Genomic DNA, 17,103 nt, shown 5'->3' with positions numbered 1-17,103 from the left:
ATATATATATATATATATATATAAATTATGTCCATCTTTTGTTTTACCTTTGTCGTGCCGGGGGGGGGGGGGGTCACCCTGTTTTAGAAATTTGGAATAGGGGGGGTCACCTGTTTTCAAAATTTGGAATAGGGGGCGTCAGCCACTTTTTGACATCGGCAAAAAATAATCCACCGCCCCCCCCCCCCCAGGCCGAAGAAACTGACCAGTCCCTTACTTTGGAATGGTCCTCCCCTAGAGGGGAGGACTATTGTCTATTTTTTTATTATCTATCTCACAATTGATCCCTCACATCGTTTGCTTGTTTGCTTATTTGTTTGTTTTATTGTTTATTTTTTGTTTATTCTGTCATTTTTTGCGTTATGACCGTCTTTTTCTATTTTTTTATTTTATTTTTCTGTTTTTTATTACTTGTTTATTCAGTCAGAGTTCCCTGTGCATCGATTGAACCACGAGTGACCGTGTCACTGGCTGAGGCCATGACGTTCACCCCAAAATCTACCCAACAGCCTACTACCGCGCATTGCTTCAATTTTGATATCATTTCACTATCAATGCGACAGTCTGCTGAAGTTTGTTCCTTCAAGTTTCCCCACAAACTTGGGGCCCTCCTACTACCTCAACATGCTCGGGGCAAGTCTAAAACACTTTAAGGTGCGCCCCCAATTTAAAATCGGAAAATTTACTTCGTCTATCTTTGCGCACTCTCACTCGCCTCCGAGCTTCGTGTCGAGCGAGTGATTCCCCGTTGCGGATTTTTCCTCGAAAGATCACTGCCACAAAGGTGCAATAATTGTGTATATCTTTCCATACGATGGCAAAGGCTAATAGACCATGGATGATGGAATTAGCGAACAAATTGCCAACATTTGAGGATATCTTTGACGAAACCACTTTTTACTGGACTGCCTTCTTTTTCACTTTGGCTACAATTTTTGTAGCGTATCTATTGTCAAAACGTATTACATTGAAGCCTGTCGACTAAAATTGTCGTGGATATCAGGTACGTTAATAATTTACTAGTGTTTTTAAAATGATATTTAAAAAGAATCGGCGAGGGCTGTTCCACCGAAAAGATGTACGGCAATATCATTGTTGTTATCATATTTGCCGGGTAAAAAGGGCGGCCATATTGGTTGTTTACTTCATTACCATATTGTTTGTGCCGTGGTGACGTCACAGGTTCTGCGAATACTCCGCGCTGTCCTGGACTGACAGTGCGCTGCGGTGTACAGATAGTGGACACGCAAAAGGTGTGAAGTTTTCTTTTTTAGAAATGCCTATGAAAGTAATTTTATTTTCAGGAAAAATCAATCGGCATTCATTTTCGGTTATAACTAGAGCATTTATCTCTGAACCATGCTTTGTCCCTTCAATTACCGGGGTCTACATTACTACGGCGGATTTATACTGTGTCTTACAGAAGTGCTCACGTTCAGAGTTCGCAGACTTTCACAATGTTTATCGCCAGCTAGTAGGTCATGAGAAATGTTAGCGCGATAGTTTCGTCGACCGTACATTTTGTTGTTGCGAGTTTTCCTCTCGTAGTTTTCCGATATGGGCAAGAAAAACAGCAAGTTAAGTCCTGAAGCCATTTCCGAGCTGAAGCAGAACACTTACTGTAAGTACAGGGATCAAAGTGGCGGCAATGCAGTGTTACCACTGTTACTTGCTGTTGAATTTCCAAGTTTGACCGACCTGGCAAATGGCGAATCGAGTTGCCAGCCAGGCCGAGTTTTGTCCAGGTTTTTTTTTTTTTGCCTGTTTATAGCAGTATTGGTCAAGTAATTTATTTTTCTCTTTCTTATTTACCCTGCAGTCACAGAAAAGGAGCTCGTTCAGTGGTGAGTACTACTGTTTTAAGTGACGGACAGTTATTAAATGTGTGAAAAACGCTATAGCAGCACGTCTTGAATAAGCGTATAACGGGTCACCGTAGGCGCGACCTCTGAACTCAAACAAATAGCGAGCGTGCATTCGTGTAAAGCTTTCTTTGTGCACTATGGCAACTGATCCGGTTGTTAACCCCCCTCCTTGTATCGCTGCCATACCTAATTGGCTACCCTTTTCGACGTAAATTTCTGGTTTTAGAGCGCACTATTTGCATAGTGGAGAGTACAACTTGAACGCCACCTTACGACGGCTGTTAACCTCATAAAACCAGTGTCAGTCAGTGAACTTCAACAGCTGACCAGCACTGGCAGGAAACGCGGCCCGATGACTGTAATGTAGTATGACTTTAAAATCTTTGTGGGCAGTTTGAAACGCCTTTTATCTTTGAACTTTAAATCTTGCACGTAAAAATCACTCTTTGTGTGTGTCTTAGTCGAGGTCAGTGTGAATTCTATTACTGTGATCAGGCGACACAACCTATGAGACACGTCTGTTTTCAATATGACAGTAAGTTTATAAGTGCGAGCAACCCATCTTGTGCCTCCCGTAGAGTTCACCAATATTGATGTCATCAGAGTATGGTTTGTTTGAATTATTAAAAGGTTGTATAATAAGTAACTAAAAGTCAGAGAGAAAGAAAATGCCAGAAGGCAAATTTTCCAGTTATCTTTTCTGTTGTGTGATGGTGAAGTCAAAGAACATGTTTCTTATTTGGATTGCTACTCCTAGTAGTCAGATATTTGCAATGCTTTCCTCCAGACAATTTTAACAAGAATTGTAGGAAAGTTTTGAGCCTTAGAGTGCTAAAGCCAATTTTTGTCACCCTTATAACCAGTCAATTTTTTTCAGATTTTTCAAAATATTTTGGTCAAAAAACTGGTGCCAATTAAAAAAAATACAGAAAAATACAGAGAAAAAAAACAAAAAATTGGTAAAATGTTGCACTCAAATTTTTGCGGGGAAAAATTACAGCACTCAGGTTAATAAGAATTGGTACAAAGATATACTAAAAGAAGAAAAAATTCATTTTATGATGCTTAGTACATACTCCAGCCCCTTTAAATGTTTCCTGATGTGTTCAAAAAAAGAAAATGTATGCATTGAACATTTTCCTAAAGCAAGCAATATTGTAGTACTTTTTTCTTTCGGTATTGGACAGGGCTGAAGATATGCTATCAACCATTGCATTGGGTTTTAAATATACTCCACTGTTGATTACAAGTTGTAGAAATATGCACAGGGCAAGTGAATTACGTGCCAGCAAAAGAAACAAACTGTAAATTATGTTATTTTGAAATGATTATTTTCTTATATATTCATATGTAAATGTAATTTCAGCGCAATACTGTAGATGACAAGTGAATACACATGTGTTGAAGTTGCAATATTAACTTTAAAGATATTATATATTATATTATTATTTGAAGAGAAAAGTCTTTGATTTTTGAAAGCATTTACATTAAAGGAAGGAGGTTTTCAGAACTAGGCTCAAAGGTTGTATGGGATCCATACACCAATGTAAACTCTATATCAAAGGTACGTCGGTAATAGATGAACATTTAAACATTTTTGTTATGATGTATATCGTACAATTTAAAAGTTGCAGCTGTGTTGAAATGATGCATTTAGATGTTGTGCAGTAAATGCATTGTTTATAAACAAGAAAATGATACAGGCACAGTTCCAACAGCCCCTCCCTTTGAACACACCTTCCTTTACTTAACTTTTAGCTACTTGAACATGTTTGTCTATTATATTTCACACTTTCTGAAATACAGGCCAGTGAAGCTGTTGATCATGAATATTAGTCAAATGTAAACTGTAGAATTCAAAATTCTCAATGTGTACATAACCCTCAAGAGTATTATCTTCTGTGACTACACATACTAGTCACCATACAAACTTCAATGTAGTTCACGCTGACAAATGTGTCGTTACTTTAGTTTACAAATATCAGTGATATCAACATTTTTTTTCTGCATTTTTCTTTCACATAGTCGTAATTTTATTTGTAATGCTGTTCACAAAGAGAACAATGTTCTAGAAAATTAGAGAGCATATACTATTACTGATATCAAATTCTGGAAATACTCTTCACAGAATGACATTACCTCATATTATATGTACAATGAAATAAACTATTCAATGATCATGTTTCACAACAATAGGATGCAAGCATAACAGCCTTACATTGATGTTGATGTTCACTTTTGTCATGGTAATCATATCATCTGTGAACACTTGTGTGTGTCAGTTAGGCAGGACTAAATTTTCATCGTGAGTTAGAATACATCGTAAACATCTGTTTTGTGTGATTGCTATGGATCTAGCCAGCTTTTGCAATTGTATCTGCCTTTGATCCTTTGATCCAACAGGAGTCCACTGAATAAACAGTTTGTTGGTAACACTTAATACAGCTAGCTGGCTGTCCAAATTTGTCATACAACATTTCTGTTCCTCCAAGTACTGGAAACCAGATGGATACAATGTCAAGTACTCAGATTTAATTTGTATTCAGTGCTTGTGACTTTCAAAAGTACTTCAGTCTTGAAAGCAACTATAATGTAATGCCTAGAAAATTCTGTTCGCATGTAAAGGTTAATGCTTTACCAAAAATAGATGAAGTCATTTGTCATCACAGATTTTCTCACTCCTTGTGTGTATTGGTATAAATTCTAGCGCACACTTAAATTCATAGGAGTATTTTTCAAGCAGGTTTACGGTTAGAGTGAACTGACAACATCACAAAGCAAGTTTCAGTTGAACTCTATGACATTAAGAAGTGACAAAAATAAAAAATATTATCATAACTGTCTATGAAGTCATAGCGCCAGAAGTTTTAGCTGGCTGAAATTACTGCAAACGCCACCTATTTGTTGAGTACTATTACCATGTTTTTTGTCCACTTTTGGGGTATTACATGTATGCGGAAATACAATACCACTGAATGATTCAATTATGCCATCGCATTGAGTCAGATACGGGTTGGTGTTTTGTCACGTACATGTTTCAAATAAGCGTGTGAGAAATCGAAAGCCAGCAGCGAGTTGATTTCCTATGCCAGCAGGAGCATTGACCTCGAGCAATGTGTCTTGGTGTGTAAATAGTTGTTTGTGTACAATGCACAGTGAAAGCCCAGAACTAAAATATTTTGAAGTTTAATGAGTAGGATGTCAAGTGCAGTCTCATCTCATAGCTGTTGAAATGAAACTAACTTCAGTGTGATTCATGCCTTTATACTTGTATAGAAATTTATGTCATAAACAATTGGACTCTGATGATAAAATATGCTTGTTATTAAAGAAAAACCACTTTGTATTAGTCATAACAACAATAATTCACTGTAGTTTTTTACTTGTACTTTATAACACTGTTTTCAGTGGGTTGTTAAAAAGAAAATTGTTTCGCCCCACGGAAGATTACATGTTTTTACTGAAAATGGACATAAAAAAGAAAGGTGGTATTTGCACAGAGTGACGATGGCAAAAAATGAAATCAAGGAGGACGCTGTCCCATACCACAGAATTAAGGCTAGGAAACTGCAAACATGAATTTCATAGTTTATGTCCACAGACAATACAGAGATGATCAGTATGCAAGTTGCCTTCGACTTGAGAAATCTGCTGCATGCTAAGTCATGGATGGATGACATTGAGTTTTCCTCTTGAGAGCATGAGTAGCAAGAAATCTTCAGAAAGACTGCAGAATCAATTCTACTGAAGGACTTGAAAAAAAATTCACAACATCAGATCAATTCTTTTCAAGTTGCTGTGAGGTGTGCAAGTAGCATACTTCAGCTATTTCTGTGTTGTCCTTCAGTTTGAAATGTGGAAACTCACAACTGACCAGTATATGCCAGTTTAGATCATTAATATAGCGTGTTTTTAAGGGAAGTTTGGAGACAGCTTTCAGGGTGGTAATATCGTAATTCATAATTTGATAATGTATTGGTTGTCAGTCTCCCTTACTATGAAGATTGATCTCTAATTCAGCTCACATTAATTGCTACACCGGTTGCCGACAAGAATAATTCATGTGTCTGTAACAGGAGTGTAATGACCGATTTTCAGATGGTTTCTATTAATGCACACGTAAAGGCTTTTAGAAAAACAAACATACGATAAATTGAAACCACAGTACTGCCTGAGGTGTGCAAACTTTTCAATAATTGCCTCAAAAATTACGCCGGTGAAATTGTCTGTACGTTCAGAATTTTCAATGGTAGAAAGTGTATGAATCTAGATTAGAGAGGGCAAAGTTGCAAGCCTTTGGTTTTAAGAGAATTTCATCTGAGATTATCGCCGACTGATGACTGTGTCCTGCGGACAGTGACTGAATATTCCAATTTTCAGTCATCAAAGCTCATCTGTAATATGCCCCTTGGGGCATAAATACATGTATGATTTGATGACATAATTTCACTACCTAATAGCTATTACATCATTTTATTATCTGTTTACTGTCCCTTCAACTATTAACATAAGAACTCGAGCACATTCTAGGAAGTAGATAAGAAGTAAATAATCAATTCTTGGACTAAAAAAATCTTCTGCATCTTTTTGACAAAATACTGCTTTCTGGGTACCGTAAATGTAATTAATACTAGATTGCAAAGCATGTACAATCATTTCCAAATTTTCTATTCAAAACATGATTGTTATGAATTTCTGTTTTCAGGCACAGAGGATTCATGAAGGATTGTCCGAGCGGTTCACTTAGTCAAGCAGTAAGTTCTCATTTTTTGTTTCCTGTGTTTTATTAAGGCTTTTAAATTGGTGTTGCTATATTCAAGCATTGCAGGCACATTTCTGCACTCATGCATGTACCCATCCTCACTGTGGAATAACATTTTCATTGCTAAATTTCAATTCAAACTAGTTGTTGTTGTTGATGATGATACCTGTATACCCCCAGGTAGATATGCACCAATCTGATTAAAATACCCTTTGAGTGCTATATGTTTTCTAAATTTTTCTGTATTTTTCTGTATTTTTTAATATTGCATCAAGGGACATAACTTCTTGTTGGTTACAGTTTTTGATCAAAATTTTGGGGAAAATAAAAAAAAATTGTCTGCATTATATTTTATAGAGGTGACAACTGACATTGGCATTCAAAGGGTTAAAACAGATGTAGAGATGGCAATTTTTCCACATGTGTTAAAGCTTTACTGTTTTCAGTAGCTCCAAAGTCGTAATATATACTTAGTAAAGTTGACAAGACCTTTCTCCATTGGTTGACTGTTCTTGCTCATGTGTTAGATTTGAAAGAGACTTTCTATCATGGTTGATGAGATGCACACTATCTTCTCCAGCCAAGCACTGTGTTTTCAGGCAAAAACTCTCCCTCACAAAGCCAACCTAAGACAAGCTGTGCTGATCAGACAATTGATGCGGGGAGGCTGATGCCATCTCTGTATCTTATTTCCATCAGCTTGAGTAAGGTCCCAGTATATAGCACAACAGGGAGGGAACTTTGAATCAATTTGAACTCTGTCAATGGAAAACAAGGACTCATCATTTGAATTCAGTAATGCAGTACTCTGATTTAGATGTACGGTTCAGTATTGATGACAGACTGAAGCACTGGATGCAACTGAAAAAAACGGCCAAACATAAAACACTAACTGCACATCAACTGCTTCTTTTGTTTTTCTAAAGGAATTCATCAAGATTTACAAACAGTTTTTTCCATTTGGTGATCCAACCAAGTTTGCGACATTTGTGTTCAATGTTTTTGATGAAAACAAGGTAAGTGGTACAGTGTATTCACTTTCACAGTTCTTAGAATTCCTTGTATGACTCAATGTAGATTCCAGGAACAGCTGAGTGGTTGTGTAATTGTTACCCAGAATGCAGTGAGTGAGGCTTTCAATTTTGAGGGTACAGCACCTAAAAATTGCACAGAATATTTTAATAAGACTAGTGAGCACACCAGAGGTGTTCATTGACCATTCAAATCTTGAACTGTTTTTCCATTTTAAAGTTAGTTTCATTGATGACGGGGGATGCTTTTCACTAACTGGTGTTAGGATGCCAGTGAACGAGTGAGAAATATAATCTTAAATCATATTAAATGACAGCATTACTCAATATCATTCGCACCTTGACGCCTACGCTCAATTTCACTCAATAACCCAATCTACTCAAACACCTTCACGGTGTCCTACAAGAGTAACATGTGTGAAGAGGCTGATAATCCATGAGACAGCAAGTGGATCTAGGTACTGGAAAGTTGTCCTAAACTTAAAAGCAAAGTGCAAGTGCATGTGTGCATAATAAAATAAAAAAGTACCTGCATTTAGAATTGTGCACCGTTGTAGACATGTATGATTTAGCCACAAAATAGTTAATCAAGCTTGCTCAGTTAAAGGGTGGCTGTAAGACATGATATTATAGATATTATAATTCTCAAAGTTATTCCAAGCTGTTACCGGGGTTATTTCAGCATGACCTTGTGAATGGTTCTACTTTGGAATAAAAAGGACATGCGGTCTTCTCCACACTAAGTATGCACAAAAGATCACATGATGGCGATACATACAAACACACATAGAAATACATATATTTTTATGTGCACTTGTGCACATGATTTCGTTTGTGCCATGGCCCATTCAAATTCCAGGTTTAAGCCATTGAATATGATATCATTTCTGCGTATTTCAGATTACCTGCTTAAAAATTTAAACTCTGGTTTTATGGGCTCTTGTTAGTGGGCTGATGATTGTACAATGTTGAATTGTACACTGAAAAGTTTGGTGTACAAATATGTACATGTACAGTTGTAGATGCATCCAGCTGCCCACTCTTACCATGCTCATAATGACCTTGCAGGCGTCAAGCAATGTGCATGCCATACAAGTCCAACATGTACTTGGTTTTAGAACTACTTCCACTGTCATGATTGCCATGATATACAAAAGCAGCATTCAATTAAGATCAAGGGGAATCCCATAAAATTTACCCTTTTACCACCCTTTGTGCTGTATGAATAATGTAGATACCATAAGCTGGTATGCCAGTGTAATTTGCAAGGACCCACCCCTCACCGTGCATCGCATAACAGACTTCCGTCTTACACAACAGAGCAGTAATGTGTGTATTGTTGTAGTTTCCCACAAACAAATCACGTAATTCACAAAGCACTAATTCAGTCCCAGAGTAAAAATTCAAACATATATTTTACTCTCAGAGAAAAAGGTAAAGCTTTCTGATGATCGAAAAATTAACAAAATGATTGTTACATTTTGGCCATTAAACTAGGCTAAGTTTTTATGTAATTATATAAAGTCGCCTTTCATAAATCCAAGTAAGAAGTAATAGTATTTAGTTGTTTAGTTTGCATTACCCCTGTTCACCCCTAATTCCCTGTAAACAGGCCCACACTCACCATTTATAGCACTGAGTTTGGGCCAAACCATGGTGATGAAAGGCTGTGGAAGCCCATTAAAATTCAAACAGCTCTAACTTGTGTTTTCCAGCATTATTGCTGTATCTTTTAATTCAATTTATGTTGTACTCCACAGAATCATGTGAAAATGCCTTGAGGTCAATTTGTCAGTACTGCCTTTATGCGTGATACCAATGTTGTTGTTGTTGTTGTCATGTGAATTTTAGTCCAGAGTAGGATTCATATATCAACAATAACATTTCAAATTGTAGCTAGTGCATTGTGTCAGTGAGGTTATAAATACTGTGTGTTTCGAAATACTAGTGAAGAGAATTAGAAAATGTTTGTTTATTGGACAAAATAATGAAAATATATCACAAGTAGCTGCTCTTGTCCCTACAAAAAAGTCCTGGAATTCTGACAACTGAGAAACCCTGCAAATCATTCAAGAACAAATCATTGAAACTGCAAACCTTGAGGATCACTCAGGAGCCATAATGCTATTACCTCTGACGCTCTGTCCACAGGATGGTCTGATAGAATTTGAAGAATTCATCCGAGCATTGTCAGTGACGTCCAGAGGCAACCTGGATGAAAAACTAGACTGTAAGTAGGTATACCACACGAACATGCTACGGCTTCTGAAAACGCTCAGTGTGTAAACGTGTGGGAATTTTCGAAGCATTTTTTCTCGTTTAATTTGGCAAATTATCAGCAAATACCTCAATACTTCAAGTTACCCCTTTCTTCTCAATCGTTTCCTGGAGTGTCACAGTCATACGAACGAAAAGGAGTGAAAAATTTCGATGCAAAAATCGTGCATCGGCGAGAGCGGCGGCCATGTTTTCAACGCGCTATTTTTAGACCACTGAGCCTGTGTATACACAGCGTACTATCGCATTTGAGCCCAAGCGTAAAGAGACTGAAAGTAATCATAGATAGATAGCCCATGATTCGACCTTTATTTTCATGTTTTTCGTTTGAATTTTGGCCAAATAGTCGCTTTTTTAGCGAGTTTTGAATTTTTTTAAAGCCTCTAAAAACATTAAAATGACTTTTAATTAACAAACGAAATAAAAAAATAAGAAATTTAATTAATTATCTACAAAATAAAAATATTTTTGACAAGCTGAATCATGCAGCTCAAAAGCGAACAATCATCATTTTGGAGGAGTGTGAGCGATTTTCGCGGGGATTCCCCAGATCTGCCACTCATAGCTGCGGTGCTCGAAAACGCAGTCAGTTTCTGTGAAACGGGATGAAATTTTCTCTCAGCCAGGCGTTTCTAGTTACTCTTTAGAAACGTTACTTATTTATCAGTTGTTGTTTTACCGTTTCCTGACATTTTTTTTTTATTCAATCACTTGTTGACCTGAAAAACAACGATATTTAGTACTCTTTTTCCACAGACTTTAGTGAGTAGCTGCCGGTACGGCTGTCAAAATACAATCGTTTTCAAAGAACATTTTGAGTGAACTTTGTAAATGAACATTCTGAACCATAGTGTAATGTTATGCTTGGAATTTTGTTGCTTTTGAGATTAATTCGTAAATATTTTTATAATGATTGTTTAAGTTATAGTTATTTTTTGTGTTCCTTTCCATTATCAAACATCGACAAGAATGAAACTACATGTAGCCCCAATCACTTAAATGAGAATTATGTGTTACTTTCCGGTTTTGTAATAGGTAAAGAAAAAAATAAGTTGATTTCTTTTGATCCTTTCTACATATTGGTATTTTTTCCTGGTTGAAAGTTACTAATATCCTCGATCCTTAGTCTCTACAATCTTAGGAAAAAATGAAACGATTGATTTAATAAAAGAAACTTTATTGTGACACAGTTCAGTCATTTTCATTACTCTGAAGTTTAAAATTCAGTGTGCTATACTCCTATCTTGGCAGTGCTGAACTCTTCTGTTGTAGTATCTGCAATTGAAGATTACTTCACAACAGTTTCAAATTCCATTTACTTTCAATTTGATTTTTTCCAACAACCAAAAAATATTGTGGATCATGGTAAGATTAAAACCTCACATATTCTAATGGTACAGTAATATCAAATTATATAATTGAGGCGTTAATAAAAAAACAAAAAATGCATGTTTAGGAAATTATGAAAATGTAAATCAGAGCTGTTGAAGATCATTTAATTTTCAGGGTGTTGCAAAATCATTTGTGTATATAAGTAGGTCCAGTGGCAGTTCTGAGATGAGCTGTCTTGGCATACAAAAGGAATTTGTTGATAACTGATTAATTAAAAGAATGGTTGCCATGGCAACATTTGGTGTAGGTTATTTTTGCGAAAGTAGATATTCCTTCATCAAAATTTTGATATGAACTTCATAAACATTTCAAAACTTTAAATTTTCATAGCCAGTGATTAACTAAACATGCCATGGCATGCAGGTTCTCAGCATATATACATATGTATAGGCCACCAGCACTCATTCAAAGGAAGAAATTTGCATAAATGGATTTTTCTGTCACATTTTTTCATCATTTAGAGTAGTTTTGTTGCTGAATGTTCATTGGTACTCATAACGAAGGGTTTTCTACAGATAAAAACCCAGAAAAGATGGTCTGACACTATGAAATATTCGCTCAGACTTTGCGTATACATTTGTACATGGTATCTTTTCATATTTTATCACCCAATGTGAATGTCATTTTTTGTACAAAAGTGACATTTTTGGTCAAAATTACAATGATCTGGGAAGAAAGTTTACCATATATCTATTTGAAACTTGTTGAAAAATTGTTTTTCTTTGCTGATAGGCTTTGTTTGTACTTTTTAAATGTCAATGTTCTTGACTAGATTTTGACAAACATGGCTAATTTTCATATTTTACCCTATTTTTGGTTGTCCGGCAAAGGCACATTTTGCAGTCAAGTCAAACTTCATTCTACATTTCTGACTATCTAATGAACTTTCCTTTTTTTTAATTACACTACAGTAGTAGTGCATAAAGATTAACAATGCTTTGTAAGTTCACCAATAATTTGCATCAGAATGACTGTAAATCTGCCAAAATTTGTATTTTTCAGTCATTTTGTAATTTTTCCGCGATGCAGAATCAGACAAACTGTCATATTTGGATGCGTTTACGTCAAAGAGTAAATTTCCTTTGGTCAAAGATTTAATTATTTTGTAAAAAGAAGTTACTTTTAAATACTTTTAGCAACATATTTGTTACAGAGTCATGTATTTCAGGGAAAACAAGCCTATTAAAATCTATAATTTTAGCAATTTTAACTTTTTTTCAATACTGTGACCTTCGGCCGCGAGGTTTTACATACACAAAAATCTTCATAACTTTTGAATGACTGAACCGATTTTGACCAGATAAAAAGCATTTTTCATCATTTTCCAAGCACTCTTTGGAAATTGCATTAAAAAAGCAATTTAGTGATTTTAAAATTTTCACTTGGAATACCTACTGTAAGTCACTGTTATGTACTTTCCTGATGCCAGGCATCTGAAGTGATGATGATTACCTCACAGTGCCAGCTTGCAATGTTTGTTTTCATTTTGAGGCCTTGAGGAATCTCTGAGGTTGGATGACACTGTGCACAGAACACAGAGAGGCTGATTAATGAGCTGTTTTACACATCTTGGGGATATTATTAAACTTTATTATTTCCTCAAAATAGGAATGAAAGACAAACATTGTACAAGTTAAATGTCATATTTGTGTTATTAATTTTGACAAGATGGATATGATTAATGAAAAAGCAGCTGGACAAGGAGTGATGTTGATGTGTAGTGGTAAAAATGTAAAATACACGGACAATAAGTGGTTGGGAAAAGCATTATTTTTCCTGGAAAAACACTGGCAGTGTTACTCACCGAAACCCAACTACATATATATCATGAAACTGGCTCTGTTTTACAATCACAAATTTACGTTTTCGACAATAGAATGCACCCGTCAACAGTAATAATGAGCCAAAAGTATGTATAGGGTTTTGCGTTGAGAATTACTATTCCATCCACTTCAACATTGGTAGAATTTAGACTCTGCGAATATTTTCAATAAAAATGCAGTTACCGTATCTCACTCTTCACATTGCAGGGGCATTCAGGTTGTATGATTTGGATAACGATGGTTACATTACCAGAGAAGAAATGTTAGATATTGTGGACGCTATTTACAGAATGGTCGGTAACATGGTTAAACTACCAGAAGAGGAAAACACCCCTGAGAAAAGAGTCAACAAAATTTTTTCCATCATGGATAAGGTGTGTATGATGTTGGCGAGAATTCTTTTTCATTAATCCTGAATATAGTGAGAAACACTAGCTTTGCCCAAGTGTTGTCTGTGAGCATAATGTACCTTGTCAACCTATGTACAGGTAAATTTCTATGGAAAAATTTGAATAAAAATGTTTTCAAAATTATCCCCTTCCATATTCACCCATAATTTCTGTAATTACACGTACATGTTGGTTTGATCACATCATAGAAAAGGGGTAAAACTAAGTGCTGTAGTGCTGAACAGGTTTAAGGAATTATCATTGTTAAAAGAAGATTGTAAATGACATGAAAATATCCTGGAATATAAGTGAATTGCATGTGTATTTATCCTTGTCAAGCTTTTTAGTTTCAGTGGTCTTCTAGAACCAGAATTATGTAGAATTACCTGGCAAGGTTTTTCCAAAATCACATGAGTACTAGCAAACCAATAGTTTGAAAACATGGCTTAAAGACAGGTCCAAAAGAAGCAAGGTGTGAATCAAGGGTAGAGGCTATTTCAGGAAGCATCATGTGTTGAAAGAAGATTTCAACAAATAAGTTTGATGCATAATATTTTGATGCTGTCTTTCTTCTCAGAATAAAAACAATAGAATTACCAAAGAGGAATTCCAAGACGGTTCCAAAGCTGATCCTTCCATAGTTCAGGCGCTTTCACTGTATGATGGCCTTGTCTGAATCTTGAGTGATGATGCCTCATCCATGGGACTTTACGGTACAAAATGCAAACATGTAAATTTACATCCACTGGCGGGACAAAGGTGATCATCATTTACAGTTTGGCTCGATGGATTCTTCAGTGCGGTTGGGCAGCAAATGGAACTCTACTGCACTCATTCAGTGAGCTGCATTCTGTCAGTGTTTACATGGTATCACTTTCTTCAGCAGTGATGACCATTGGCGGGAAGCTTTACTTTCAACTTTGCAAAGAACTATGACAATGAGAAATACCGGGAGGGTAGATCCTTCATGAATCCAGTGCACCAGTGTATCTTTTAACTTTTTCACCCGTAAGAATTTCATTGTAAAAATCTTATCATCACCAAAAAACAATTTAAAATTTCGTGGCTGGACGTTGTTGTTGTTGTTTTTTTTCTGCTTGACAAAGACACACATTGCTTGTTGTCATAGCACTGCAGTCTTTACCAGCCTTGAGGTTATAATGCAAATACATGTACAGTTATAAATTATGTATGAGCCAGTGAGATACTTTCAGTCACAATCGAATCATGTGAAACTTTACATCAAAATTAACATTAAAAGAGTCTACCTTTGCCCCAAACATTAATGCTGTATATTTAATAAACCAACGCTTAAGTTCTACTAATGTCAAATTCAATTGAATTCGCCACTCTGATTAGAGAGAATTTTCCACAATAAATATCTAAACGCAGATCATAACTTGATGTTTCTGTCACACGTTTACCAAGAATGTCTTTGTCAGTTCATGGATCCCTCTGTGTCACACCTCTGCTTCAGTATGTAGGTACAGTAGAGATTCACTTGTCAACACCATCACATGCTGTCTTTCAACTCAGCCCCTCATTTAAGGGTCATTTGACATCTCCTTCAACATAATTTTGATATTCATTGTGTTATCAAAGTATTGCGCAAGTCACATTGTGTACATGTGGTTAACTGTTGGAGATCTCAGTGCCACACCTATCAGTGATAATATTTCAGTTTTAAATAAGTAGATTTAGCAATTCCTACAGTGTATGATTGGTTTTACTTTCACTTTTACTGGTTTTCGGTTTGACATTGAAATTAACAGCATATTTACACCAGTGATACATACATGCAACCAGTAACATGTAGTAATAATTCATTGTGCTTAGAAATCAGCTAATGTGCGTTAGTTGGTGGGTTATATCGGCTTTGCAAAACGTGCTGGTCAACAATTAACCTGCTCAGCCCAACTGCCCCGTAAACCGCTTCTCCCTCATTGATAATAATGGGTTTGGGCCAAACCACAGAAGGATTAAGGGTGAAAGCATGACAGTTCAACCCTTTGATAACCAGATTTGATAACATCTAGATTGTTTTCAATAAGTAGGCTAGAGGTACATGTATGTGTAAGGAAAACTGTGGTGTCAGAGTCAACAATGTAATATCGACAAACGTTACTTGATATGCTGTTCAGTTGTGTATTTTCTTGTCATCCATATGACTTGTAACAATCAGCTGTAGCGTTTTTCTGTTACAGAAACAGGCCTGACTTGATACCGGCAAATACTTACAGAAAGACCTAAAATACAGCCAGACATAATTACCAAGCTGTCACGTTCTATTAGCTGTGTATTCCAGGAATGGAGAGACACAGATGTTAGATTTCCAATCTCATTATCATTTGCATCAAGGTTAATAGGGCAGTGCATCTAGCATTCATTCATAATTCATGACACATTCATTGTCCCAGCCAGCTCAACTGTGCTGGTTTACCGCACCTGTATAGCATAGCAGCTATGCTGGACAGTGAATGTACTTTGAAAAGTTGGTTGTTGCACACCCAAGTGTTTTCTGATACCCACGTCAAATGATATGCTTATGAATAGTCAGATAATGCAGTGTACAAACCATATGCTCCCTAACTGGTATATGTGTAAAATTCACTATACTCTGTATGATGAGCTGGTCTTATCTTTAGAAAGATGCGTAAACACTATCTGATACCATTTTCCCAGTAAATTATAAACTACCGAACCTCTGACATGTAAAAATTTTGAAATCTTTCATCAAATATGCTAACCAAGGCTCATCATCGGAAATGATTTAGCGTGATTCTGCTTGCGGAATGAGATTTTCATGTGTCAGATCTTTGCTGTGTTACACACTCAAACCTCAACAATATCTACAAATAGCCACCATAGGCAGACATTCGTTCTCTTCAAAATATCACTTTGCTTTTCAGTACAGTAGACAATGAATACTGACAGACATCTGTTTGAGCTGATTTTTTCATGTGTGGTATACATTTATGTCATTTCTATGCGGTATATTTTGAGAACTTTCCAAAGATTTTGACTTTGTTATATTAATAGTCTTTTTAATGTTATTTAGATTTTCTTTTACATATTGGCATAGATTGTTTCTATTTAAAATTTTATAGTTTCCGTCTGGAAAGCATATTTATTATACTCTATTATTTATCCCCTGTAAAATTCGTTCTGTTACCTTTATATAGTTCTGTATTCTTTCATTTGTAAAGAGGATATAGGAGTGATACCTGCAAACTGTCAACTTTTTGTGAGCAAATAAAAGTTTGTTCACAATATTCATTATGAACAAACATTGTTCACAATATTCATTATGAAAGTCCGCGTTTTACTGTTTCCATGCTGTCAGCATTGATCATTGTACACGATGTTTTACTGATCATGCATAATGAATTGATGCAAGGGCCCGTATCATCGTGAGATAGTGTGTCGGTCTTTGCAATATTGATGAATATCAATCCACAATTTATGCATAATTGATAATTCCATCCGATCTTTTAATAGAATGCACAATGAGTATTTCATCAATAACCACACCACTGGCAATTATTATTTCATTTTATTTGCATA

At 36.0% G+C, this 17,103-nt stretch overlaps 1 protein-coding gene across 2 annotated transcripts; it reads left to right on the top strand.

Annotated features, from left to right (window-relative positions):
• Nucleotides 1-684: 684 nt before the first annotated feature.
• LOC139114480 (neuronal calcium sensor 1-like) lies at nucleotides 685-16,811 on the top strand. Of its 2 annotated transcripts, none has more exons than XM_070676244.1 (7): nucleotides 685-1,003; nucleotides 1,820-1,844; nucleotides 6,571-6,619; nucleotides 7,554-7,643; nucleotides 9,810-9,888; nucleotides 13,358-13,524; nucleotides 14,117-16,811. In XM_070676244.1, the coding sequence occupies exons 3-7, from the start codon at nucleotides 6,584-6,586 to the stop codon at nucleotides 14,213-14,215; spliced, it is 471 nt and encodes a 156-aa protein (XP_070532345.1). In that variant the 5' UTR covers nucleotides 685-1,003; nucleotides 1,820-1,844; nucleotides 6,571-6,583; the 3' UTR covers nucleotides 14,216-16,811. The 2 variants fall into 2 exon arrangements, with proteins under 2 accessions (XP_070532345.1, XP_070532344.1); XM_070676243.1 differs by lacking the exon at nucleotides 685-1,003 and adding an exon at nucleotides 1,205-1,621.
• The last annotated feature ends 292 nt before the right edge of the window (nucleotides 16,812-17,103 follow it).

This window comes from Ptychodera flava, chromosome 16 (genome assembly GCF_041260155.1).
Source record: "Ptychodera flava strain L36383 chromosome 16, AS_Pfla_20210202, whole genome shotgun sequence".
NCBI classification, from domain to species: domain Eukaryota; kingdom Metazoa; phylum Hemichordata; class Enteropneusta; family Ptychoderidae; genus Ptychodera; species Ptychodera flava.
The sequence above is the reverse complement of the archived record's forward strand: the minus strand, read 5'-3'. Positions and strand labels throughout refer to the sequence as shown.

Excerpts from the sequence above, each read along its gene's own strand:
- LOC139114480 (XM_070676243.1), top strand. The coding sequence starts at position 1,558 with ATGGGCAAGAAAAACAGCAAGTTAAGTCCTGAAGCCATTTCCGAGCTG. Across the intron at positions 7,644-9,809 it reads ATGTTTTTGATGAAAACAAG|GATGGTCTGATAGAATTTGA; the intron begins GTAAGTGGTACA and ends CTCTGTCCACAG. Across the intron at positions 13,525-14,116 it reads TTTTTTCCATCATGGATAAG|AATAAAAACAATAGAATTAC; the intron begins GTGTGTATGATG and ends CTTTCTTCTCAG.